We start from the raw sequence: 25,392 nt of genomic DNA on the forward strand, positions 1-25,392 counted from the left end.
GATGGATCGATGGATGGATGAATTAAAAAAATAAAAAGAATGTTGATTCAACTATTTATCTTTAGCTTAATTTACCTTGTTTATTTCACTGGTGGTGCTGGTACTTTCATTGTTAACAACTGTCATGAATGGACGTAACCATTGGAGCATGGCGAGGACAGAGGACAAACTACATTTTTTCCCGTTTGGGTTTACAAATCCTGCGTTGGAAGCAAGTCGTGAAAGTATTTTCCATTATAATTTTGATATAGCTCAGAATGCACAGCAATCTCAAATTTACCTGTATTTGAATGCGGAGAATGTGATAACTTGCAACTTTGTGGGTAACCGCAGAAAAGCTGTATGGAGCGCAACAAAAATAAAATAAAAATCAATCAATCGATCAATCAAAAATCAAAAAAAAAATGTATAATTATACCATCTAGATATACACGCCCAGTCAGTGAGACACATGTTGGCGTAAACGTACTTGTGGGTGTGCCTTTTCAGATCCACTGGTCTCGGTTGGGTGGTCTTTATCTGATACATGAACGTTTCCAAACTGTAGATAAGAACTGACAATGAGTATGTAATGGAATATTGCCTGAGTAAAAAGCTTAAATTTTATTTTGGATCCTTTTTCTGCAGGCCGATAATAAGTGGTTAAGTTTACTACATAGCCTTTCTGAAATCAGATGTGTTACATATCGTACTTACGTGAAAGCCAGGATCGCTGAGTTGTCTCGAGCGGGATCTTTGCTGGCGCTTTTGAAATGGAGTACTACTGTTTGGGAATGCTTCTCGACTTGCTTCCCCTTCAGCCTGGAACACGAGCATGGATCAAAGAAAAAAAGGCTTACATGGTAGGTTACATGATTGCCGCCGAAAGAACCAATCAAACGATTATTTTCAACGACTGACGGAATGGATGACCAAATAATAAATAACAACAACAACCCCCAAAATAAGCCGAAAAACGAAAAATAAAACCGCACACAAATAACAACAACAAAAACAATAATAAGGGGAAAAAAGAATTAATGAAAATAATAGTAAAAATAAAAACCAAGCTTGATCTCTCTTTGCAATATAAGATGATGGCTAGTAAACACTAGCGTGGACTGCGTCGGTGTTTCTAATAAAACAGTTATCGTAGAATGATAAGTTATACACCGTAGTGAAAATAGTAACTGACGTTTCGGACGTTAGTCCTTCGTCGGAGTCAATAGAAAGTAAGAGTAAGAGAGATGTTTATATAGTAGAGGAGAGAGAAAACAAACCAATAAGAAAAAAGCAAGCCATTTAACAAAGGAAAACAAAAGGATCGAAAACAACAATAGGTGGGAAATAACTTAATTATAAGCGAAGCGTTCGTTCATCCCGTGGGGATTAACGGTGCCAAGTGAATGAATTAAGCGCATTTCTTTTGTTTTACGATGATTGTTGCTGCAGTGGGTTAAACACAGACCAAAAACAATAGCATTAAGCTCAGAGTGATTAGCAGAGTTAAAGTGCCGAGCAACTGGTTTAGATAAATCTTTCTTGCGAATGACGTAAAGGTGGTCTCTAAAACGATCACCTAATCGGCGGCCAGTTTCTCCAACATAGAGCATGTTACAGCGTGAACACTGAATGCAGTAGATGACGTTAGAAGAAGTACAATCAAAATGATCTGTAATATTAAAGGTGGATTTGGGACCTTTAATAGAAGTATGTGAAGCAACAAAGGGGCAAGTGTAGCAACGTTTGCGAGAACAGCGAAAAGTACCGGGTTCTTTATTAGAAGGAAGTACACCTTTAACTAAGAAAGAGCGTAAATTACGGTTCCTTTTGAACGAAAAGAGAGGGCGTTCTTTGAAAATGTTGGACGTGGTGGGATCAGAGTTGAGTAAATTGAAGTTACGATTAATGACAGGTTTGATAGAGTTGTTAATAGGATGGTAAGTGATAGTGAATGGAATGAGGTTAAGGTTAGAATTGCGTGATTTAGGGGTGAGAGCAGTGTTACGATCTATGGAAGAAGCTTTAAGCATAGCACGGTCGATGATGGTAATAGGGTAACCACGATTAAGAAAAAAGGAACGCATTTCTTGACATTTGTGAGAAAAATCAGTGTCGTCACTGCAAAGACGGCGCAAACGTAAGAATTGCGAAAAAGGAATAGAATTGAGAGTGTGTTTAGGGTGTGAGGAGGAATAAAGTAAATATGAATGAGAGTCTGTGGGCTTATAATGAATAGTGGTATTGAGATGATTAGCAGAAATACTCACAGAAATGTCAAGAAATGTGACAGAAGTTTCACTAATGTCCCAAGTGAATTCAAGAGCTGGGTGAAAAGAATTGACATAGAGAATAAAAGAATCTAGGTCTTGTTTTGAACAAGAAGTAGCACCAATACAATCGTCAATGTAGCGACCAAAAAGCTCAGGTTTAATGCCTGGATAGAGATCAAAAATCTGTTGCTCGATGTAGCCAACAAATAAATTAGCATAGCTAGGTCCCATTTTGGTGCCCATAGCTACACCGTTAAAAAGCGGTCGCCAAAGGAAAAACAATTAAGGGTGAGAACAAGTTCAGCTAAACGCAATAAAGTAGGAGTGCTAGGTTCTAAAACGGTGCGAAGATCAAAAAAATGTTTGAGAGCATTGAGACCTTCATCATTAGGAATGACGGTATATAAAGATTTAACATCCATGGTAAATAAAAACTTGGATTGAGAATTTTGAAAATGAAAGTCATTAAAAATCCTGAGGGCGTGATTAGTGTCTTTAATGTAGGTGGGTAGAGTCTGAACGATAGGTGACATAAGAGAGTCAAGAAAGCTAGAAATAAGTTCGGTGGGACAACTACAAGCTGATACAATAGGACGGCCAGGATTATTAGGTTTGTGAATTTTAGGTAAAAAGTAAACATGAGAGGTGCGGGGAGTGTTAATGATAAGATTGTTGGCAGTAGCTGGAAGACTGCCGTCAGAAATAAAAGAGTTAATAGTGTCTTTGACAGTTTGCTGGTAGGTAGGTGTGAGGTCTTTGTTGATTTCAAGGTAAAAATTGGTGTCCGAGAGTTGGCGTAAAGCTTCCTCTTTGTACACATCGGTGCGCCAAACGACAACAGCACCACCTTTATCAGCGGGCTTGATGGTGATATCAGTACGAGAGCGAAGATTACGAAGTGCCGTCCATTCATCAGTGGAAAGGTTGGAAAAATTAAGTTTACGTTTAAAGTTGAGAGTAGAAAGATCGTGACGACATTTGTTAATGAATAAATCTAAAGAAGCAAATTGGCCCTCAGGGGGGATCCAATTAGATTTACGCGCGTTGAGGAGTTGAAAATATCACGATCAGAAGTATTTGTCGAAGAATTATCAGCATGAAAAAAAGCTTTGAGTCGAGTACGACGAAAGAAAGATAACTTCTCTGTTTTGTCAAAGTCAAGAAATCAAGAAAGAAAATCATAATTATGCATTTATCCTTACAATTCATTCTTCTTGTTCTTCTTGTCTTTCATCCTCCTCCTCCTCCTCCTCCTCCTCCTCTATCACATCGGACGCTGGCTTTGACAACATCACATATAGGGTGTTGGTCGATTTGGATTTTATAGTATATACTAATTTTCCGTCAATTTCCTGGCTTGCACTCAGAGTTAAATTGTTTCTCCGTCCACTTCTCATTACATAAAAATAGCTTACATCGTAATCTTTGTACTTCGACTTGACAATATTCAATATCCTTGGGCGTATTACACCATCTTGTTCGCGTTCTTGTACGCGAAATGGAGGTTCAATCGAGGAATCGCCCTTAAAATCGTTGGTTTGTCCGAATTCCTTTACCTCATAAATGAAATCGACGACCACTAACTTCATGTGGTATGATTTTGAATTGTCTCCTTTTTTCCTTCTATTATATGGCATATACCGGCCAGATGAACGCTGGTGAAACGAAGGTAAAGGAGGTCGTGCATTTGCGCCTGAAGCCGGCACACCAGAATTATCAGAACTACCAAATAAGCGTCCGGCATTTCGAGCAAGCAAATCATCGTTCCTCAACGATCCGACGATGCTAGAAGCTGAGGGACTAGACTGCTGCAAACTCGAGGTCGAAGAAGCGCCTGGACGATCTTTTTAAGCTGTTCTACAATATTTGCTGCGTCCGAATTCATAATGCAGAAGAAATTGTCTTAAAAGTGGCAATGTTCCTATTTGAGCAATGTAGATCATGAATTGAATGCACGTGGCATACAGTGATGGAGAGTAGCCAACCAACATTTATATGGTCAAGTTTTGATACTTGATTGGCAAATTAATGAAGAGATTTTTGCGGAAAACACCCTAATTAGGACAGTGTAAAGCAAACAGACCTATTGTTTTAGTATTTTATTTTAGGCTTAAAAAGTGTCATTCACTTTGGCTTTAGAGTGCATCACTTGACCTTTGAAGAGTGAACAATAATGGATCATATCTGTGTTCTTATGTAAACAGCAGCACTGCACGCTATTACCATATTTGCACGCTATTTATAATTCAACTCAATTTCATAATTCCTCGGGGTTTTATACCTGCACGGTTTTTTATACCTGTACGGTTTTTTATACCTGTACGGTTTTTTGTACTTGCACGGTTTTTTATACCTGCACGGTTTTTTATACCTGTACGGTTTTTTGTACTTGCACGGTTTTTTATACCTGCACGGTTTTTTATACCTGTACGGTTTTTTATACCTGTACGGTTTTTTATACCTGTACGGTTTTTTATACCTGTACGGTTTTTTGTACTTGCACGGTTTTTTGCACTTGCACGGTTTTTTTTTTTTATACTTGCACGGTTTTTTATAATTGCACGGTTTTTTACTGTGAGGTCAAAGTGCATACTTGAGGAAATTAGCAATGTTGAAACGTTCGGCGCCTGCATAATCATAATCCGAAGTCGGATTAAGAATTCTGGATACCTCTTAAGTACTGATGTACGTCAAATTAGGGAATTCATTTTTAACTTTAAGCGAAGTCGCTAAAAATTAGAACTGTCAAAAGATGAAATCGCAAATTATACGTTCATGCAAAAGTAGGTAAGCAGCCCTTAGCCTGGTGCAACCCCGGCCTAAGTGATAAAGCGATCCTCCACGGCCTTTAAACTTTAATAAATATTTACAAAAACATTACTTCAGCTCACAATACTATTATTTACAAATGTAATTAGACCAAGATCGTGGCCCGTCGGAATCCAAGAAGACAATAAGAAGACAAGGGAACAAAAAATAATGGCCTATTACACGATAGGTGAACGTGCCTGCATTCCTTTTCTCTGCCTGCCGTGCTGACTAGCTAATTATCACTTTGCTAATTTTTTAAAGTAAGGCACAGGTGGTATTACGTACACACTTCCTAACGAAATTTATGATATCACTTGAAAGTAAATTGTGCGGTGACTGCGTGGAAATCAGAAGTTCATGATCTAAGTACTACGGCACGTATGCTTGTATGAAGCATTAATAAAGTTTGGGTACTGCATCCCAGTGAGCGGCATTTTGCCAAAGTTCTTAGAGAAATAACATTCTATTTGTTTCTCAAACTTTGAGCTACAAAATCGACAGTTTTTCGATAAATGTCTACTCCGAAATCCACACTGTTTGAAAGTGGGTTGACCAGCTGCGAAAGAACATTCTTTTGTTCTTCTATGAAAGGGTTTACAGGCTCCTCTACCACTACTGTGTTTTCGTCACTTTCAGGGTCACTTATTTGGGAAATGTTAAAATCTGATCCATAGGTTGTTAACTCGGGATTAAGAATGTCTTCCACTGCAGTATAGCCAGAAAAGACACCTCCTATAACCCCAGAAACCCAGCGCTGGTAAGGAGTTTCATTCTTTTCAGTGCTGAGGGCGTGATGATTCCAACCTAATCTGAATTCCTCAAGGGCCCTGTTAATGCGCGGAGCATACACATAATGAAGACAAAACAAGTCGGTGTCATTTTCACGATCTAATAGGCCTTCGTCTTCCAAAAAAAAAAAAATTGAATAAAACGTCGACAGGCAACAGCGAGTGGTATCTCTGTGTAGTCGTTCTATGCGCTGGTTGTAAACTGAGGATCCGGCAATGTGCGACCCTCTCCCGGGTCTCCTTACTGATTCCATATATCTACCAACCTCCACGTTTTCTCCTCCGTAATCTGTGCGAAAACGGGAAGGTATCCCATATCTTTTAGTACCCTCCAAGAAACTCGAAAGGACTGTGTCAGCTCTATTGTTTGTAGCACACTTGAGGAACACTAAAAGTGTATATCACGGCAAAAGTGTATATCACGGCAAAAGTGCATATCACGGCAAAAGTGCAAATCACAGCAAAAGTGCATATCACGGCAAAAGTGTATATCACGGCAAAAGTGCATATCACGGCAAAAGTGTATATCACGGCAAAAGTGCATATCACGGCAAAAGTGCATATCACGGCAAAAGTGTATATCACGGCAAAAGTGTATCTCACGGCAAAAGTGTATATCGCGGCAAAAGTGTATCTCACGGCAAAAGTGCATATCACGGCAAAAGTGTATCTCACGGCAAAAGTGTATATCACGGCAAAAGTGCATATCACGGCAAAAGTGTATATCACGGCAAAAGTGTATATCACGGCAAAAGTGTATATCACGGCAAAAGTGTATCTCACGGCAAAAGTGCATATCACAGCAAAAGTGTATATCACGGCAAAAGTGTATATCGCGGCAAAAGTGTATATCACGGCAAAAGTGTATATCACGGCAAAAGTGTATATCACGGCAAAAGTGTATATCACGGCAAAAGTGTATATCGCGGCAAAAACGTATCTCACGGCAAAAGTGTATATCACGGCAAAAGTGTATATCACGGCAAAAGTGTATATCACGGAAAAGTGTATATCACGGCAAAAGTGTATATCACGGCAAAAGAGTATCTCACGGCAAAAGAGTATCTCACGGCAAAAGTGCATATCACGGCAAAAGTGTATCTCACGGCAAAAGTGTATATCACGGCAAAAGTGCATATCACGGCAAAAGTGTATCTCACGGCAAAAGTGTATATCGCGGCAAAAGTGCATATCGCGGCAAAAGTGCATATCGCGGCAAAAGTGCATATCGCGGCAAAAGTGCATATCGCGGCAAAAGTGCATATCGCGGCAAAAGTGCATATCGCGGCAAAAGTGCATATCGCGGCAAAAGTGGATATCACGGCAAAAGTGCATATCACGGCAAAAGTGAATATCACGGCAAAAGTGCATATCACGGCAAAAGTGTATATCACGGCAAAAGTGTATATCACGGCAAAAGTGTATCTCACGGCAAAAGTGTATCTCACGGCAAAAGTGTATATCACGGCAAAAGTGTATATCACGGCAAAAGTGTATATCACGGCAAAAGTGCATATCACGGCAAAAGTGTATCTCACGGCAAAAGTGTATCTCACGGCAAAAGTGTATATCGCGGCAAAAGTGTATATCACGGCAAAAGTGTATATCACGGCAAAAGTGTATATCACGGCAAAAGTGTATATCACGGCAAAAGTGTATCTCACGGCAAAAGTGCATATCACAGCAAAAGTGTATATCACGGCAAAAGTGTATATCGCGGCAAAAGTGCATATCACGGCAAAAGTGTATATCACGGCAAAAGTGTATATCACGGCAAAAGTGTATATCACGGCAAAAGTGTATATCGCGGCAAAAACGTATCTCACGGCAAAAGTGTATATCACGGCAAAAGTGTATATCGCGGCAAAAGTGTATATCACGGCAAAAGTGTATATCACGGCAAAAGTGTATCTCACGGCAAAAGTGTATATCACGGCAAAAGTGTATATCACGGCAAAAGTGGATATCACGGCAAAAGTGTATCTCACGGCAAAAGTGTATATCACGGCAAAAGTGCATATCACGGCAAAAGTGTATATCACGGCAAAAGTGTATATCTCGGCAAAAGTGCATATCGCGGCAAAAGTGCATATCGCGGCAAAAGTGCATATCGCGGCAAAAGTGCATATCGCGGCAAAAGTGCATATCGCGGCAAAAGTGTATATCACGGCAAAAGTGTATCTCACGGCAAAAGTGCATATCACGGCAAAAGTGTATATCACGGCAAAAGTGCATATCACGGCAAAAGTGTATATCACGGCAAAAGTGTATATCACGGCAAAAGTGTATATCACGGCAAAAGTGTATCTCACGGCAAAAGTGTATCTCACGGCAAAAGTGTATATCACGGCAAAAGTGTATATCACGGCAAAAGTGTATATCACGGCAAAAGTGTATATCACGGCAAAAGTGTATCTCACGGCAAAAGTGTATCTCACGGCAAAAGTGTATATCACGGCAAAAGTGTATATCACGGCAAAAGTGTATATCACGGCAGTGAGTTGTTTTTTAAAGAATCTGATGACAGCTGTCAAGAACAGGAAAGACGTCAGAAAAGAATAAAAAAGATAAGCATTTGTGGTCACGAAACTGTCTACCAAAGCAGTAGAAGTATATCAAGATGTTTTTTGTTATGTGGAAGGACTAAATAATTTTGAAACAAACGGCGCGCCATACCTTTCGGTCCAGTCACGTAGGCTTGAGTGTTAGTCGACGACAACGTTTTTTGAATTGACTGTATACGTTTTCAAGACCGATGGCACAGTCTTTCCCTATCCGAGGACGGTAAATAAATACCTTACAGTGGAACCCCGTTAATAAGGACACCGTTGGGACGGACAAAACTGTCCTTATTAACGGGGTGTCCCTATTAACCGAGGTGTCAGAAAAACAGCTGAAAACACATTTTTAACCATTTATTTTTACTGTACTGTAAACCTTGAACTACAATAGTCGATATAACAGCCTGGAACAAAAAATGCATTACTGTATAAGAACTTCATTTGCATTTACTGCATTGTATTGTACAATTTAATTTAAAGACGTCTGTGAGATTTGTTTGTTGACTGTTTTCTTTTTACTGTACTGCACACTTGCAGCTACAATGTTCAATACAACAGCGTAAACTGAAACCAAAAGTACATTACTTTACAAGCACGACATCATTTTTGTACTATACTGTACTGTGCTGTATAATTTCATTTAAAGAAATCTGTGAGTGTTTTCCTGAACAGAGTTCAAAATACTGGGATTGAACCAAATTAATTGAACATCGCTTAAAATCCTGCTAAAATCGAGCGTTGTCTATTTCATTATGATGTAATAGCAAACTATACTGCAATGATCAGTGATCACTGACAATATGATCCGTATTCAGCTCATTATATCAATAAACAAATACAGTAAAGACGTCTTCAAATTTCAAGTGTCCTTAATGCGGGGTTGTTTATGTATGGCAAGTGTCATTCAGGTCCTAGAAATGTGTCCTTTGTACTTATTAACGGGTTTCCTAATAAAGCGGGTTATTTTAACAGAAAAAGTATGGAGTTTTCGTTGGGACTTTGAAACGTGTCCTTAGTAACGAGGTGTCCTTATTAAGCGGGTGTCCTTAGAGCGGGGTTCCACTGTATTTATTTTTATTCCGTACTATTTTTTTATTTGTTTTTGTAATCGTTTTGTTTTTTTGTTTAGCGGCAAAGGATACCGGACCGCGAGCGCGGGCAGATACTTACAAAATACTGCCCGCTCAGCCAATCAGAACGCGCGGTTTTTTAGGATACCGGACCGGGAAAAAAAATGCAATATAGCAAGGAAGGCTCTGGAAACTAAAAGACTAAAATATAAAAGAGGTTTCCTTGAGAAATAAAGTTAAGGTAGAGAAATGGCACTGTTCAGTTCAAGAAAGCTTGTGACATGGAGGAATATGAATAACAGGATGTAGCTAAAATCTACCGGCGCCATTTTCCGCATTCTTCATTTCACACCCTTTCTCTGTTCCCTTGCCCGTCTGGCTCGAGCAGTCGATAGGGACTTTAAGATTTGCAAAATCTACGACGGCGACGCCAACCGAAAGTGTAAATAATTTCTCTCTTGGGTTCTGTTCATCGGAGATTTCATTTCAAACATTGTCGTTAAAGTCAACTCATCCACAGGGAAGACAGACTTTGAAGACGCGAAACCCAAAAGTGAAGTTATTTACACTTCCGGTTGACGTCGCCGTCGCAGATTTTGCAAATCTTAAAGTCCCTAATATTTACATTGACAATACATTGAATTTATACATTCGAGGAATTTCGAAGTATTGCAAAAAAGAAAGTCTTTAAACTCGACCAAAAAAAGGGGAACAAAGAAAAAAGATAAACTCTCGATGTTTCAGTTGGAAATTATTCATAATATACTCCCTTTAAAAAGAGGTACATGGCAAGAACTTCCGAATCACTATGGGAGGAGCTTAATACGTCATCAAGATACTAACGTCAATCATTATGTTTTAAGCCCTGTATTCTTATTGGCTCAATCACTTTCCTCGATTTGCATTTTTCAAAATGGCAAATAGGAAACTTTAAGAGACAAATGTTTCTATATCGTGCCAAACAGTTTATCAACAGAAAACTAATATCGCCATTAGTGCAATAAGGACTAAGGGAAAGATTTATTATGAGGTAGAGAGTCTGATAAGTATTTAGATTGCTCTAACTCCAAGTCATGTTGTAATGGCAAGTGTATCAATGGATCCAATTGTCTGAGAAAATGGTGTGTTATAGCGACCATTCTTTCAGTGGTTCCAATTGTCTCGGTCAGCCATGTGACATCAATTCAGATTGCTCTAATTCAGAGTCATGTTGTAATAGCAAGTATGTTGTGAAGGGATAGGGGAGGGAGGCTTATAACTTAGAAAGAAAGAAAGAAATCCTTTCAGATTCTTTCATGAATTCTTTATTGTGATATATTTTAGGTCTACTATCTTTTTTACTTTTTTTGGTCGAGTTGAGTGATTTGCTTTTCAGCTATACTTTAAAATTACTCAAATTTTTAAATCCAATGTAAAAACATGGTGAACACTCACTGGTCAAGACAAGGGAGCTGAGAAAGGGTGTGAAACTGAAATGCGGAAAGTGGCGGTAGATTTTTACTGCATCCTGTTATTCATCTTTCTCCACAAAAGCTTCTTTTTGACAACAATGTCACGATCAATATTAATGCATTAGTGATTAATGATGGTAATAGAACTGAGTGGATGTGTAGCTTGGTCTGAAATCATTCGCGAAAATGCCACAAAAATGAAAATTTGTTCTGTTTTTGAATTAATTTATGGCGGTTGAAGAGAACTCCCGAGAACTCAAGAAGCCGCGTTGCGTGACGACCATGAAAGCGTCTGCGTAGGAGCCTACCATTTCGAACGATTGATGTTCCATATGCAGCTTTTCCCATATCTTTTACGATTTGTTGTGTATCTGAACCAACCCCTTTATGCCATTGGCTCTAGATATGAAACTCTAAGAGCTACTTAATAACATTGTCATGTGATGACGTTGGTAAGGAAATAAGCATACTACAAGTTCCGTAAAGGCGAATTATAATATTACTGTCTACTGAGTAAGTGTCATTTTGTAACTGGCTGTGATAGCGGAAAAATAGCTACTCGTAATGGCGCTGAAACTGCTGTTCTTTGCTGTTCTTTGCTACATTCGTGGTTCCAATTCCCTTGACTCCTTTTGCGTTAGAGCCTTGGGCAGCTGCTCATGGTCACAGTCTTGTTGTAAAAACACATGTGTTGATGCCCCCAATTGTCTTGGCCGATCGTGTTCCATCGACTCACATTGCTCATCATCTGAATCGTGTTGTACAGGCAAATGTACCAAGGGATCTGATTGTCTCGGCCAATTCTGTTCCAGTGACACCGATTGCTCGTTATCAGGATTTTGTTGTGGCCACAAGTGTGTTATCAAGGGATCCAATTGTCCGGGAAGATCGTGCTTTAGCGACTCACAATGTTCTGCATCAGAATCGTGTTGCAACGACAAATGTTTCAGTGGTTACAATTGCCTCGGTCAATCCTGCTTCATCAATTCAGATTGCTCTAACTCAGAGTCATGTTGTAATAGCAAGTGTGTTGTAAAGGGATCCAATTGCTTGGATTCTGCTTTAATCACCCCTATAGTACTTGGTTCACTTGGTTTGATTGCGACTATTATCATAGTTGTCGTCATCGTAGTAATTCTCAGAAGAAGGCACTTTGGTGGAGTGATCAACTACCGTGAGTTTCCTTCAGTTCCATTATCACAAAGAGGAGTTAACCATCCACCACCACAACAGAGCGGTAATGGAACAACTGACCAAGAGGCGAACCAACAGACAACTTATCCTCCTCCTTCATATGAAGTTTCAGCAAGTGGAAAGACCACAGTTGGAGAAATTGGTAATGACAAAGGGAGCCATGCTTGAGCGACAATCTTAAAAATAACGGCGAGCTATAAGAATCACATATTAGAACGACGCAGATAAACAAGGGGACCTCACAGCCGCTACAGTGACGGATCCAGGATTTTTCAAAGGGGGGTTCCATTTCTTAAACTGTGTATAATTCTCTTTTGTTTAGTTGATGTTTGACAAAACAATTGGCTCTAATCACCTAATTTACCATCTAGTAATGGAACTTAAAGGTAAATTAAACATTATAACAGCAAATATCTATCATTTCGTGTTCAACAATATCTTTGTGGATACTTTTAAGCAAAATTTATATAAAACATATTTCTATTACCTAAAAGATCAAACCTTCAAGGGGGGTTCCGTGGACCCCTTCGACCCCCCCCCCCCCCCCCCTGGATCCGCCACTGAGCTATTTAGACCGGTAGAACTGCAAGATTCACAGATTGAAACGACGATAAACACTGAAGGACAAGGACAAAATAATGAACTGATTAGCTAGAGTCATGAACATACGCTTTTGTAAGTTAGGTCTGGTACACTATAGTGTCACTAAGCATAAGCATATAAGCCTAAGAATGGGTAAATGTCTTCCCCAGATCTCAAAGCTATCATTTAATTATATAACTGGTAGAACTGCGAGATTTGCAAATTAGGATGACAATATGTTTCTTTTTATGTATCTTTGATTATTTCTTAATTTCAGTGTCCCCAATTAGTTGCCTAAACTAAATACATTGACACTTGAATAGAGTTATTTATTTTATTTCATCTTTAATAAATACTGAACTAGGAGAAATTTCAAGCCCAATAGCCAGTCTCATGCAAACGCGTTTTTTAACATGTTAGGTTTTTAAAAACCTACATTTCCTGTCTAGAAATTAAAGCTATATTCTAAAGGTCTTGTTGATTTGCACCGCTGCATTGTATTCAATGAATAAAAACTTTTAAAAATTGATGCTTTTTTTGGAGGGGGGGGGGGCTTAGAAGGAAGCCAGAAGAAAGAACCAAAGAGAGAAAGAAAGAAAGAAAGAGAGAGAAAGAGAGAAAGAGAGAAAGAGCGAAAGAGAGAAAGAGAGAAGGAAAAGATAAGATAAACTAGAGATCGCAAGAAGAGATACAGAGAGCACAAGAAAAGCGACGAAGAAGAACCGAGAGTAAGATCGCTCTCACGCAGCCCGAACGCCCATCGTCCCGATCCCGCGCGCAATCCTTACTCCCTATCTCCTCTCTCCCTCTCCCTCCCGACTCCCTCTCTCCTCTCCCGCCTCTCTCCCGCCCCCCCTCTCTCCTCTCTCTCCCTCCTCCTCCTCTCTCCCCTCTCTCCCTCTCTCCCTCTCTCCTCTCTCCCTCTCTCCCTCTCTCCCTCTCGCCCCTCCTCTCTCTCCCTCTCTCCCTCTCCCTCTCCCTCTCCCTCTCTCTCTCCCTCTCTCCCTCTCTCCCTCTCTCCCCCCTCTCTCGCTCCGCTCTCTCCCTCTCTCCCTCCTCCCTCTCTCCCTCTCTCCCTCTCTCCCCTCCTCTCCTCCCTCTCTCCCCCTCCCTCTCCCTCTCTCCTCTCTCCCTCTTCCCTCTTTCCCTCTTCCCTCTTCCCTCTTTCCCTCTCTTCCCGCTCTCCCTCTCTCCCTCTCTCCCTCGCTCCCTCTCTCCCCCGCTCTCCCGCTCTCTCTCCTCGCTCCTCCTCAAAATCACGTCTTTTCGTGACTGATAGTTCATATTACTCAACCAGAACATCTTTACTCAAAAGACACAAATGGTCTCTTGTGTATTTGTCGATCTTTTGCGTAGCGAATGTTCTGGTTGAGCGATAGCGACTATTTAGTCACTAAATACGTGCTACTATGTACTTATTGACTGAGTTAGGTCGGGCCGTACGGGAAAATATTTGGCTCGAGGTCATGTCGTACGGACCGAGCGCAGCGAGGTCCGTACAAATGACCGAGAGCCAAATATTTTCCCGTACGGCCCGACCTAACTCAGTCAATAAGCATTTTATCATATGACCCTCACGAAAATAAAAATAAATAAGAAAAAGAAAGCGCGCGGATTCGAGCAGGGCCGGACGGGTTTTTCCGGCCCGCTTACGTCAACCCGTCCGGCCCCCATCACGTGACTTTTTCCAATGGTTTTATTAGAGCGCGCGAGCAGGGCCGTACGGGTCATATGATAATTGTCAGTAATAACTTTTTATTTCATGGTTTTACTGCATGTGCTCTATGCACTCTATTAAATACAAATTAATTGAATAGCTAATTACTGGCGCCAAATTTTATTGGGATGAACATAGTGTTCAAACAATATAGAGTGAAGTCATTAAACCCGTGAAATTAGACTAACACACATTAGTAGACCCCAATTCCATTGTTTTCTTTTGTGTCTTTTTGACTATTACACGTTGACTAGTATTTTTTATTTCACGGGTTAAATGCCTTCGCTCTAACCGTGAAACTTTAGTAATACTAAATAGCACAATTTCACGCAAATTCCATTGTTTTCTATTGTTTAACTAGCGCTATTTTGTACTATTTAGTAATTAGTGTTTCACGGATTAATTGTTTGCACTCTACTATTGTACTGGTTGGCTATTTGTTATTTATTGCATGTGAAAATTAAGAGTGAAAAGCAAAACACCAATAATTGAATTATCTATGCATGATAGGCTTTCATTGCGTGTTTGCTATATTTTCTGTCCCTCACTAGTTTCAACGTACGCTTTCTAGCAAATATTACAAATCTAAACAATCCTCAGTTTTTCAATTCGAAAATATAAGACGTAACAACGACTAAAATTGAAACGTAGTCTTCGCGAGATCCGTAAGAAAAACTATTTTTATAGCTCACTTAACGCTTGAGATAATACTAATTTTAGAAAACTAATAGACCCTTTAGTCGATTTAGTCAAATACCGCTTGATTACAGAGTCATTTACTCAGGCTTACCCTCATTTCAGTATCCAAATATTCACAAATACCAACAGTAAAGACGATATTGCACAATTTGAACAATACAATCAGGTCTAAAAAGCAGCAAATCTAACACTATTTTAAGGAATAATGAAAGGACACTTCAGCGTCAATTCATTCCTGAAAGTGTATTTCAACACTTGAATATCGTCAAAATGCAAGATGATAAGATGGCGTAAATTCAAGACTAATTCATTATACAAAAATGTTGTTGTGGAAAGTACTGCTGTTTTTCATTTACAAATCATCCTTATAACTGAAATATATGGTTTCGTACGCTTTTAGGTTATGTCACCTCAGAACACTTGTCGTAAATCATACTTCAAAATGTAACGCGTTCTTGAATTTACGTCATCTCATTTGCACATTGATATTTCAAATGTTTATATTTCTGAAAAGAGAAGAAGAGAAGACCACATACAAAAATACTGCAACCATACTATTACACTGTTCACATATAAGTGATATTGGGAATATTTTTCCCTGATATAAATTTTAAAAAACAAAACAATGCAATATTAACACTTTGAAATTTCAAGGACCTACATCACTGAATACATAAATCTTCAAAATAATTCCGTAAAAAATTGGGTCTAACCAAAAACAACAGAGAATTCAAAACTGGAGTAGAGTGCAAAACATATATCCGTGAAATTGCACAAAAACTAAATAGCACTAAAAACATCTATTTCTTCTGTTTTCATAATAATAATAACCCTTTATTCAATTGATTAATTACCATTCAAAAATACACAATAAAAATAGATAAATGAATTCTAAATACTAAAACTACTATGAAACTATCAATAGAGCGACCACAGTAAATCTGTGAAACTTTAGTAATACTAAATAGCACAACTTCATGCAAATTCCATGGGTTTTTATTGTTTAACTAGCACTATTTTGTACTATTTAGTAAATAGTGTTTCACGGATTTACTGTGGTCACTCTACACTAAAAAACTCTAAAAGTTAATCTATTAGAAAAAACTATTTTAAAATCTATTATTATTAATTGCTGGCATAACGCAGCCGCTATTTTTAAGATTATATGAAGTTGTTTCATTGGTGCTATTTTGTAGAGTGCAAGCAATATAACCGTGAAACTTTAGTAATACTAAATAGCACAATTTCATGCAAATTCCATTGTTTTCTATTGTTTATTTAGCACTATTTTGTACTGTCTATTTAGTGATTAGTGTTTCACGGATTAATTGTTTGCACTCTATCAGTTAGTCCTATTTCACGAATGTATGGTTTGCAATGTATTATATAGTTTACTTAGCAACAAACTTATGGGGGGGGAAATCGATTAGAAATTGCAGTCTGATCTTGACTTCAGGGCATTCAGAACCCTTAGTACTGGCCCCAATTTGTAGCAATTTTGAGACGTCAAAATTTTTTCTTTTTCTTTTTGCAATTAACTTGTAATTACGTGTATAAACCCCACGCAGCTCGTTGGAATGTTACTCAATTAGGAGGAGTACATCACTAAAGCTGTTATCAATAGACGTCACTTCCGGTAATAGCTGCGTTTTAATGCCTTGTAGAATCTTGGAGGTTGTTTCGTACTCTTGGTTTCTGGTTTCATGTCGTAGCAATAGTCAAATACAATAGTTTGAGGACTTATTTTGACATGTTTTGACTAAATACCCGCTAGTTGCCCCTCAGTCAACACCGCTTGTTTGCCTTCCAGTCACAGCTCCAAAAAAGTCACGTGATTGAAAGTAAGCAATTCTCAGAAGATTGAATTTTTTAGTTTTGCTGTCCAAATTGAGATGCTTTGATGAAGTCACATGCAAGGAGTCTATTTACCTGTGTTTATTTATTTTACTAGGCTTTGTGTGCTAACTTTGCGTGCGTGAAATAAAAAACACACTCATGCATTCAAATAAAATATCCTAAGTCATCTGTGTCCACCCTTTATGATCTTCAAACTACGCATGCGCAGAAACAAATTAAAAACCCATTTTTTATGGTCTTTTAACAAATACAATAACACGGTACATTTAAAAAATCATAATTCGTTCGGCTTTTAAATTATTTGAATAACAAAAAGTTCGAGTGTTTAAAAATCCATTCCTTTGTAAGGGTGCGTTATTGAGCTTTGGTCTTCGAGTTCTAAACATTAGAAGCTTGTGAAGATATTTCCAGTAAGTTTGCTTCTTATTTCATTCTTTTGAAGTTGAATAGTTTGCTAGATATTTTATCCTTTAAAATATAAAATTGAATTGATTTTATGAATAAGATCGTTCCATAAGATTTGTGGATAAGCCGTGCCTTGACTTACATCACCCTAGAGGTTGTTTCAGGGTTCAATCTGTGAGCTAACCATGCCCCTACTTAGATCAGCCCAGAAGTTGTTTCAGGGTTTGATCTGTGAGTTAGTCATGCCCTGACTTACATAAGCCCAGAGCTTGTTTCAGGGTTCAATCTGTGAGTTAACCATGCCCTGACTTAGATCAGCCCAGAGCTTGTTTCAGGGTTCTATCTGTGAGCTAGCCATGCCCTGACTTACATAAGCCAAGAGCTTGTTTCAGGGTTTGATCTGTGAGTTAGCCGTACCTACTGCGCATCGTTGACATATAAAGTACGTCACTTCTGTTTTTTTTTTCTTTTTTTTTTTTCATAAAATCTACAATCTTTTCTTTCAAGATACTTTTCTTTTTAATTTGAAACTAATTTTTTAAAGCGCAAAACAATTTCTGGATATTTTTAAGAAGTATAGTCTTAGCTCATAATATATCAATGTGAGGCCTCAAACTGAGACCTCGCCTTTGATCATCTACAGCCTACAGTATAGCTTGTCTTACAAAATTCACGGGTTCACAATTGTATATCTTTGTGAGTTTTGAGCTTATTTCTTTCAAACTTTACTGGATTTGAAGTGCTTCTTCCTAACTTAAAAATACCTGATGAAATCTAGCTGAACTAATGCGAGCAGCGTATTATTATTTATACTTATTAGCCTAAAAAACTCAATTATCGTCAAATTACTGTATCAATTTATTTTTGGCAGCTTGAATTTGAAGTTTTTAAATTCAGTTTTAAATTTACAATTTGTTTCATGGTCTTAAGATAACTTAAGAGAAGGTGCTGCCTTCGTAATAAAAATATTCGCAAATGATGAGATCTTTGCCAGTGGGGCGCGAAAGACCACTTAGAATGATTGTCCCTACTCACTAAATTGGGAAACTCCATGTCACCCTCTTTTAATATAGTCGATTATTATTATCTTAAATCAATTTTTAGTGGAGGTTTTTTTTTTTTTTTTTTTTTTTTTTTTTTTTTTTTTTTTTTTTTTTTTTTTTTGATTTTTTTTTTTTTTTTTTTTTTTTTTTTTTTTTTTTTTTTTTTTTTTTTTTGTAGTCCAATATAAGTAACGCTAATGAATTATTTAAAGCCCTAAGTAGGACACACTTGGTTGAATAACTTTGATGTCATGCTCTTATTATTAACTATTAGTGCAATTCAGCAGCTTATTGATTTATTTGTTTGATTGAATATTCATATCAATTCGCTCACGGAAGCATATCAGTGTTTTACAGTCCTATTTTTTAAATTTAAAAAAAAAATTTTTATTCTTTTATTATCTTATTTTTTCCTAATTATTATTTTTTTACATCGTTTTACGATTTTGTCAGTTCGGCTGCGGGGGATCAGTATCTAAAAGAGCGTTTTCACTCACGTGAGAAGGCAGCCATAAACAATAAAAAACCTTCTGCTCAGTATTTGCATAAAAATAGAGTTCAATTCCCGGAGGATAGAAAATGTATTGTTTTGGTACCCTATAATGGCCGCTGTGACGTCACGTGAAAACGCTCTATACTCTATACTGATAGGTTGCTATCAATAGACGTCACTTCCGGTAATAGCTCTTTTTTTGATGGCTTGTAGAATCCTGGAGGTTGTTTTGATCTCTTGTTTTCTGGTTTGATGTCGTGAAAATAGTCAAATACAATAGTTTGAGGACTTATTTTGATATGTTTTGACTTAGCATCCGCTAGTTGCCCCCCAGTCAACCGCTTGTTTGCCCCCCCCCCCCCCCCCCCCCCCCACTCGACGAAAAAATGGATTTGTCATGTAGGCAAACATATAGACAAATATATGGGCAAATATCATATTTGACTAATAGTAAACAATATTTGCCCAATGACTGTATATGATATGTACCTACACATTTATCCCATGGGCACAGATGGCAAAGTCCGTATGGCCCAGTAAAATTCCAAACGGCAAATATATAGCAGATATCATATCATCCATACATTTACCCGGTAGTAAATGTGAATGCTCATTTGATATGTGCACGTATTTGCCCAGCCCGTATATGTGTTTTATGTCTTACGTATACCCTGTGTTTCCCCAGGCCGTATATGTGATTCATGCCTTACATATACCCTGTATTTTCCCAGGCCGTATATGTGATTAATGTCTTACATTTACCCTGTCTTTGCCCAGGCCGTATATGTGATTAATGCCTTACATATACCCTGTATTTTCCCAGGCCGTATATGTGATTTATGCCTTACATATACCCTGTCTTTGCCCAGGCCGTATATGTGATTTATGCCTTACATATAACCTGTGTTTGCCCAGGCCGTATATGTGATTTATGCCTTACATATACCCTGTGTTTTCCCAGGCCGTATATGTGATTTATGCCTTACATATAACCTGTGTTTGCCCAGGCCGTATATGTGATTAATGCCTTACGTATACCCTGTCTTTGCCCAGGTCGTATATGTGATTAATGCCTTACATATACCCTGTATTTTTCCAGGCCGTATATGTGATTAATGCCTTACATATACCCTGTATTTTTCCAGGCCGTATATGTGATTTATGCCTTACATATACCATGCGATATGCTCTGACCGTATATGTGATTAATGCCCCCTTAATGCCTCAGATGTACCAGCGCGTCTTAGCCATATTTGCTCAGTTGAATTATGCTCATCATATTTGCTAAATTTAACTATATTATCAGTCTTCAGCTATTGTCACTTATGGCAGGCCAAAAAAAATAGAAACGATATATGTCGTGACAACCACCTCATACTTTAAACATAGCTAACCTATACTAAGAAGCAGGAAAAAAGACATAAATCATACTGAAACATTTTTATTGTGAATTTCCTTTTCTTGACGACTGATTAACTATGAACAATTTGTTAACTACAACTAATTGAAAATGCTAGTTCTGTAAATTAATTACAGGTGTTTGTTTCATCTTGTGACAGAATTTGTGAAAGGAGATCATAATATATTTAGTTGTCAATCGATCTGTGGCTTATGTACGATTCTTTTTAGATATTCTGTAGTAGTACACTTCATTTATAACTGCAAAAACTTAATTAAGGACACCGAACGTGGTTGGGTTTCTACGAGTTTTATGAATTAAATCTTGTGTCACTGTTCCTCCGTTCCTTTGGCCTGATTTCTAGGGTTTTCGTTCTTCTTTCGATTATTTGAACATTATACTTGTTTACTTGAAGAAATCCAAAGGTCAATAGGCTTAAATAGCCGCTGCTATACCGTTTGACCTTTGGATTTCTTCAAGTAAACGAGTATAACGTTCAAGTAATCGAAAGAAGAACGAAAACCCTAGAAATCAGGCCAAAGGAACGGAGGAACAGTGACACAAGATTTAATTCATAAAACTCGTAGAAACCCCAACCACGTTCGGTGTCCCAGTGCCCTTGATTTGATAAAAACCTTTAGGCTCTCAATGCCCATTCGGGACCTCCAGATGGCCTTGGGCGTCTTGACGGCTCCCCGATTTTCCGCTTCAAAAGCATGGTGAGACTGCGCTCTGACAGCCTCCTTCTTGCCTTTCGGTCCATGCTTTCCATGAACTGATTAGCTAGGGGGCTTCTCCATGGCAGAGGGTGTTTTATTAAAACTTTACTCTGCTTAGTAGGGCCCCCTTCGTTATTAGAGCCACTGTCCGCTGTATCGTCATCAGCCTGGTCATCCGCCTCTGACATCGACTCCTCTGATGACATATACTCCAGTTTCATAATTGCCTTGACTTTCTCTTTGTCCCCTGGTGATAGCGAGGTTGACAAGTCCGCTGCCTTGGATCTGGATTTTAGGAGCTAAAAGAAAAAAGAAAAAAAACCACCGTCAGTCAAAGTTTCTTATTAAACAAAGTCATAATCGTTGCAAATTCAGTTTACTCACATTTTGTTTTCTTTGTGTTTTCCGCTGCATCTTTTGATGCCTTCCAAGGGCCCCTGAACGCTCTCTTTTGTTTCTCTTTCTTCTCGTCAGAAAGTGACTTTTAAGGGCAGCTGAAATTATATCAAGTACCCATATATTAAAACTTGAGACAAAATTTGTTAGAAATTTTGGCATTTGGCCGACAATTACTCCTTTAGCATCCATTTGTTTTTGCTTTGTTTTGTTTTGTTTCGTTTTTTTTCTTTTCTTTTTTCTTTTTTCTTTTTTTTTTTCCATGTTATTTTATTTCAAACTGCTTCCCCTCCCTTCGGCATTTGAATATTTCTAAAAGGATTTCGTTACCCCCTCCCCCCCCCCCCCCCCGACCACCACCACCCTTTGTCCTCACCCCTCCCCCCCGGGTTAACTTTGATAGGTGCATAAGGCCTTTCGCACTTCGTAATATAAAATACATAAATACCTTCTAACTCGACGGCAGAGACATCCTTATGAACATTCAGAACTCTATCCCTTATTGCGTTATTAATATGTTCGTTGACGTCATCTCTGAAACTAATTAGGAAATGCCATATTTGAGTGGTAAGTGGAAACTTAATATGGAAAGAAACTATGGATGATTCAGACAAGATCATTTTTATTAAATTTTCATACTTACGCTTTAGTAAAATCCCATATAAGAGGGTTTTCTTCCCTGTCCCGTAATTTCTTTGCTACCAAGCGTACTTCAGACTGTAATAACATAATATAATTCATTAAAATCATAAGATGTACCTTAAGTTATTCTTAGACATAGTAATAATGTTTTCATTATTTGTATGGCTGTGATTGTATAATATTGGGAAAAAAATCGAAATCAAATCAATTCCTTTACAAAAAAGGAAATTATCATTATCATTCAGTGTCTTGTTATTGGAAATCAATAGTAAAGTTTGGTAGCATTAACCACTACCATGGCGGGTTTCCCGCCAATTTTAGCATTGCATAAATTATACCGCTGCATAATTATACCAACTACTCTTCGCGCCAAGAATTCCCAGTAAAATTATCAATAAAAATAGCTTGCTTTTTTAAATATTGCCACTTTACTTACTGCAACAGCCTTTGAGACAGTAATCTTGGTCTTGCTGTTGTCCTTGTTCTGCTGGCTTTCTTTTAAGGCGGCTAGTATTTGGCGGTTTTGTGCTTGCAGTTCTTTAAACTGTTTCACAATCGTTTCGAAATTTGAAGAAATTTCTTCTTTTTCGCTGTCGGGGTCAACGTTCTCATTCTCGCTTGTTGCTTGCAATAGGCGATTTCTGTGTTCTCTTAGCACATCCTCGTTACCACCAGGGACAGAGGGAATAAGTATGTTAAGCCTTTGAGAATTGGCGCCATTTTCAGTATGTCTACTGGTACTGCTTGTACTGGTAGTTGCAGTAACAGAATGGATTGGCATTGGGCGTCCTGGTAAAGGTGTAGATGTTCTTCCCATTTTTTGATCGCGACGAATGAACGCAATTTATAAGCAAAGATATAGAATGTGCGGGAAACTAGATGACCGACAGAGTTTGTTACCTGTTTGTGACCAAAAGGCGAATGAACGAATAAGCACATCCACCGAACAAATCTACCCCCTATCTATCACGGCGTATCACGTGACTTGTGATGACATATACGTTCATATAATGAAGTCTAATAATGAAAAAAGGAATAACTGTCTTATAAAAATGCTGAAGTTGTATCCAGGATTCATGTTAAGTAATATATTTATTATCTTAAAGCTATTTGCTCCATTTTATAAAGTTATGAAATTTTTTCTAAAGCCTAGATTCACGAAATATCATTGCAATAAACTTGATTAGCTTCTAGCTCTAAAACCATCGTACCATTATCTGCCGCCAACAGTGACAGCTCTAAGGAAAAGGGCGCGGTAATAAAGATCCGGCGTGCTTTTGTCCAGTGCATGTGGTTGATGGACGTGGAACTTTATTACGCTGGAATATGGCTGTTAGCCATTCAAAATGCTTGGATTTTGAGTAATTATCCCAATGATACACACCGTCTTTTTAATTATATAGTTCTGGAAAACAAAATGTCTTCTGCGATGTCAAAGCGTTATCATTGCTTTCATTGTAACGAAGATTTACATTACAGAGTATTTTGCCGTCACAAAGAAGAATTTTATGATCCTTTAACAAATCAATGGCAATTACAGCGGAATGACGACGAAGACTCAAATGATAGTATTTTCACTCACGAGATTGACGGCCAGAACGACACTTCTTCTAATGACTACAGCGAGATAAACGTTTTGGACCAAACTGATCAAGACTCCTCTGATGTGCCAAATACAAACCAACCATCAAGTGACGAATTCTTACCAGCTACTTCACAAAAAGGTATTGATGTTATACGTTTATTTGATGATTAGATTATATAATCTTTAAATGTTAAAGTCAAACTGCATAGATAAAAGACTGAATCTTTAACAAGCGGCTGATTTGCACATGATCTAGCTCCCCTATTGGATTTACTACCAAGCATTAGTGTTATTGAAGCGAGATTAAGTTAGAGGTACAAATGATTCTTTTCTATTTCTATCTTAGCCTCGTTTTCACCGTTACTTTTAAGAAGGGTGCATTATTAAGTAATCGGCTTATGGTTGCCATTAAAACCTCAGTGTTCATTCAGAAAGGTTCATTCAAAGAGTTTATAAAATCATAGCTAGAGATAACTCATTTAAAACGCCAAAAAGAATTTACTATGTTCAAATGGATATTGCTGTACATTTTTGTCTCCAAATCAATTCATGACTGTGGTCATCCTGAGATAGCATGGTATCCGGCAAAACATGTTTGTCAAGTTAGAGAAATACAATTATAAGTAATTTATTTAATATGTCTCTTGGGTTTTTTATTTTCGATTTATCATTTTTCTTTCACGAATTATAAATTGTTGTTTTGCTGACTTAGAAATTTATATTTTATTTTCAATGGAAATCATTTATTTTCAGAGCAAAATTTGGGTCAAAATTATACATTTAGGGACCGGTCATTATTTAAGTTGGAGGTAGGGGGGGGGGGGGGGGGGTGGAGGAGAAATTGTCAGTGACGCAAAAAAATTTCAAGGCCCCCCCATTTGAAGGCATCCAAGTTTATCGAAAACCCCCCATGGATTGTAGTAAAAAATTTAAAAATTTTCCCTAAAAGTCATTTTTAAATTTCAAGACTTTCACTAGCAAAAATTTCAGGCCCCCCCCCCCCCCAATTTTTTCTCTCCCCCCCCCCCCCCCAACTTAAATAATGACCGGTCCCTTAGCCCATGAGGTTTTTTTTACTGACATTTTTTTTCCTAGTATTATAATGGTTTCAGACTTTATCTTATACTATGTTGCAGTTATGCAATGCCGAATGAATAAAATACATCGTATTTGCTTATGTTTAAAGGAGACGGAATAAATAACTTTGAGGAAGAAGATCAAGTGTTTTGGGATGACAAGTTGGACAGTGAATCTGACCATGAAGAGATAAGAGGAAATGAAAGAAGGAGATTGGTTGAAACTTGGGATATTGATATCGAAGACGTAGAAAGAGATTTTGAACAATCTAGTGCAGAAATAAGCGTTGCCGTCGAAGCAAGTTCCCGAGTGAACCCTTATTAACTGGATTGCCTTGTTTGTGTGCTTTTGGTCTGCATACGTTTCTGTACCAGACCGAGGCATTGATATTCTCCTCGCCTTTTTTAAAGCGATTTTTGAGGTTTTGTGTGAGCTTTCGCCAATCATTTTCCCAACCGCAGTATTGGTTTTCCCGAGCTCCTTCAAACTCTTGAAAAATTATCTTTCTTTTAAAGATAAGCATTCAAAGTATGTTGTTTGTCCGAAATGCGACACCCTATACCGTTTTCAAGACTGCATAACAACAAGATTCGGGCGTGTCATTGCTAAAACCATGTTCTCACATTGCTTTTCCGAATCACCCCGTCAATT

At 38.1% G+C, this 25,392-nt stretch overlaps 4 protein-coding genes across 4 annotated transcripts; 2 read left to right on the forward strand and 2 right to left on the reverse strand.

Annotated features, from left to right (window-relative positions):
* Nucleotides 1–1,129: 1,129 nt before the first annotated feature.
* On the reverse strand, nt 1,130–3,043 carry LOC148912868 (uncharacterized). Its single transcript, XM_089026663.1, has one exon. The coding sequence runs from the start codon at nt 2,493–2,495 to the stop codon at nt 1,332–1,334; it is 1,164 nt and encodes a 387-aa protein (XP_088882789.1). The 5' UTR covers nt 2,496–3,043; the 3' UTR covers nt 1,130–1,331.
* Nucleotides 3,044–11,300: 8,257 nt separating this feature from the next.
* On the forward strand, nt 11,301–13,179 carry LOC116291011 (uncharacterized). The gene has a single exon (XM_031698134.2). The coding sequence runs from the start codon at nt 11,498–11,500 to the stop codon at nt 12,293–12,295; it is 798 nt and encodes a 265-aa protein (XP_031553994.1). The 5' UTR covers nt 11,301–11,497; the 3' UTR covers nt 12,296–13,179.
* Nucleotides 13,180–20,959: 7,780 nt separating this feature from the next.
* Nucleotides 20,960–23,113, reverse strand: LOC148912869 (uncharacterized). Its single transcript, XM_089026328.1, has 5 exons — nt 22,516–23,113; nt 22,081–22,154; nt 21,886–21,977; nt 21,426–21,535; nt 20,960–21,340 (listed from the first exon to the last, which is right to left on the reverse strand). Exons 1-5 carry the CDS (start codon nt 22,894–22,896, stop codon nt 20,960–20,962), a joined length of 1,038 nt encoding a protein of 345 aa, XP_088882454.1. The 5' UTR covers nt 22,897–23,113.
* Nucleotides 23,114–23,374: 261 nt separating this feature from the next.
* LOC148912870 (uncharacterized) lies at nt 23,375–25,065 on the forward strand. The gene is made up of 2 exons (XM_089026329.1): nt 23,375–23,803; nt 24,851–25,065. The coding sequence occupies exons 1-2, from the start codon at nt 23,377–23,379 to the stop codon at nt 25,063–25,065; spliced, it is 642 nt and encodes a 213-aa protein (XP_088882455.1). The 5' UTR covers nt 23,375–23,376.
* Nucleotides 25,066–25,392: the final 327 nt, after the last annotated feature.

The sequence above is a fragment of the Actinia tenebrosa genome, unplaced genomic scaffold (genome assembly GCF_029948245.1).
Source record: "Actinia tenebrosa isolate PJP-AT-01 unplaced genomic scaffold, QUT_ActTen_1.0 PGA_scaffold10__47_contigs__length_13832649, whole genome shotgun sequence".
In the NCBI taxonomy this organism is placed as follows: Eukaryota; Metazoa; Cnidaria; class Anthozoa; order Actiniaria; family Actiniidae; genus Actinia; species Actinia tenebrosa.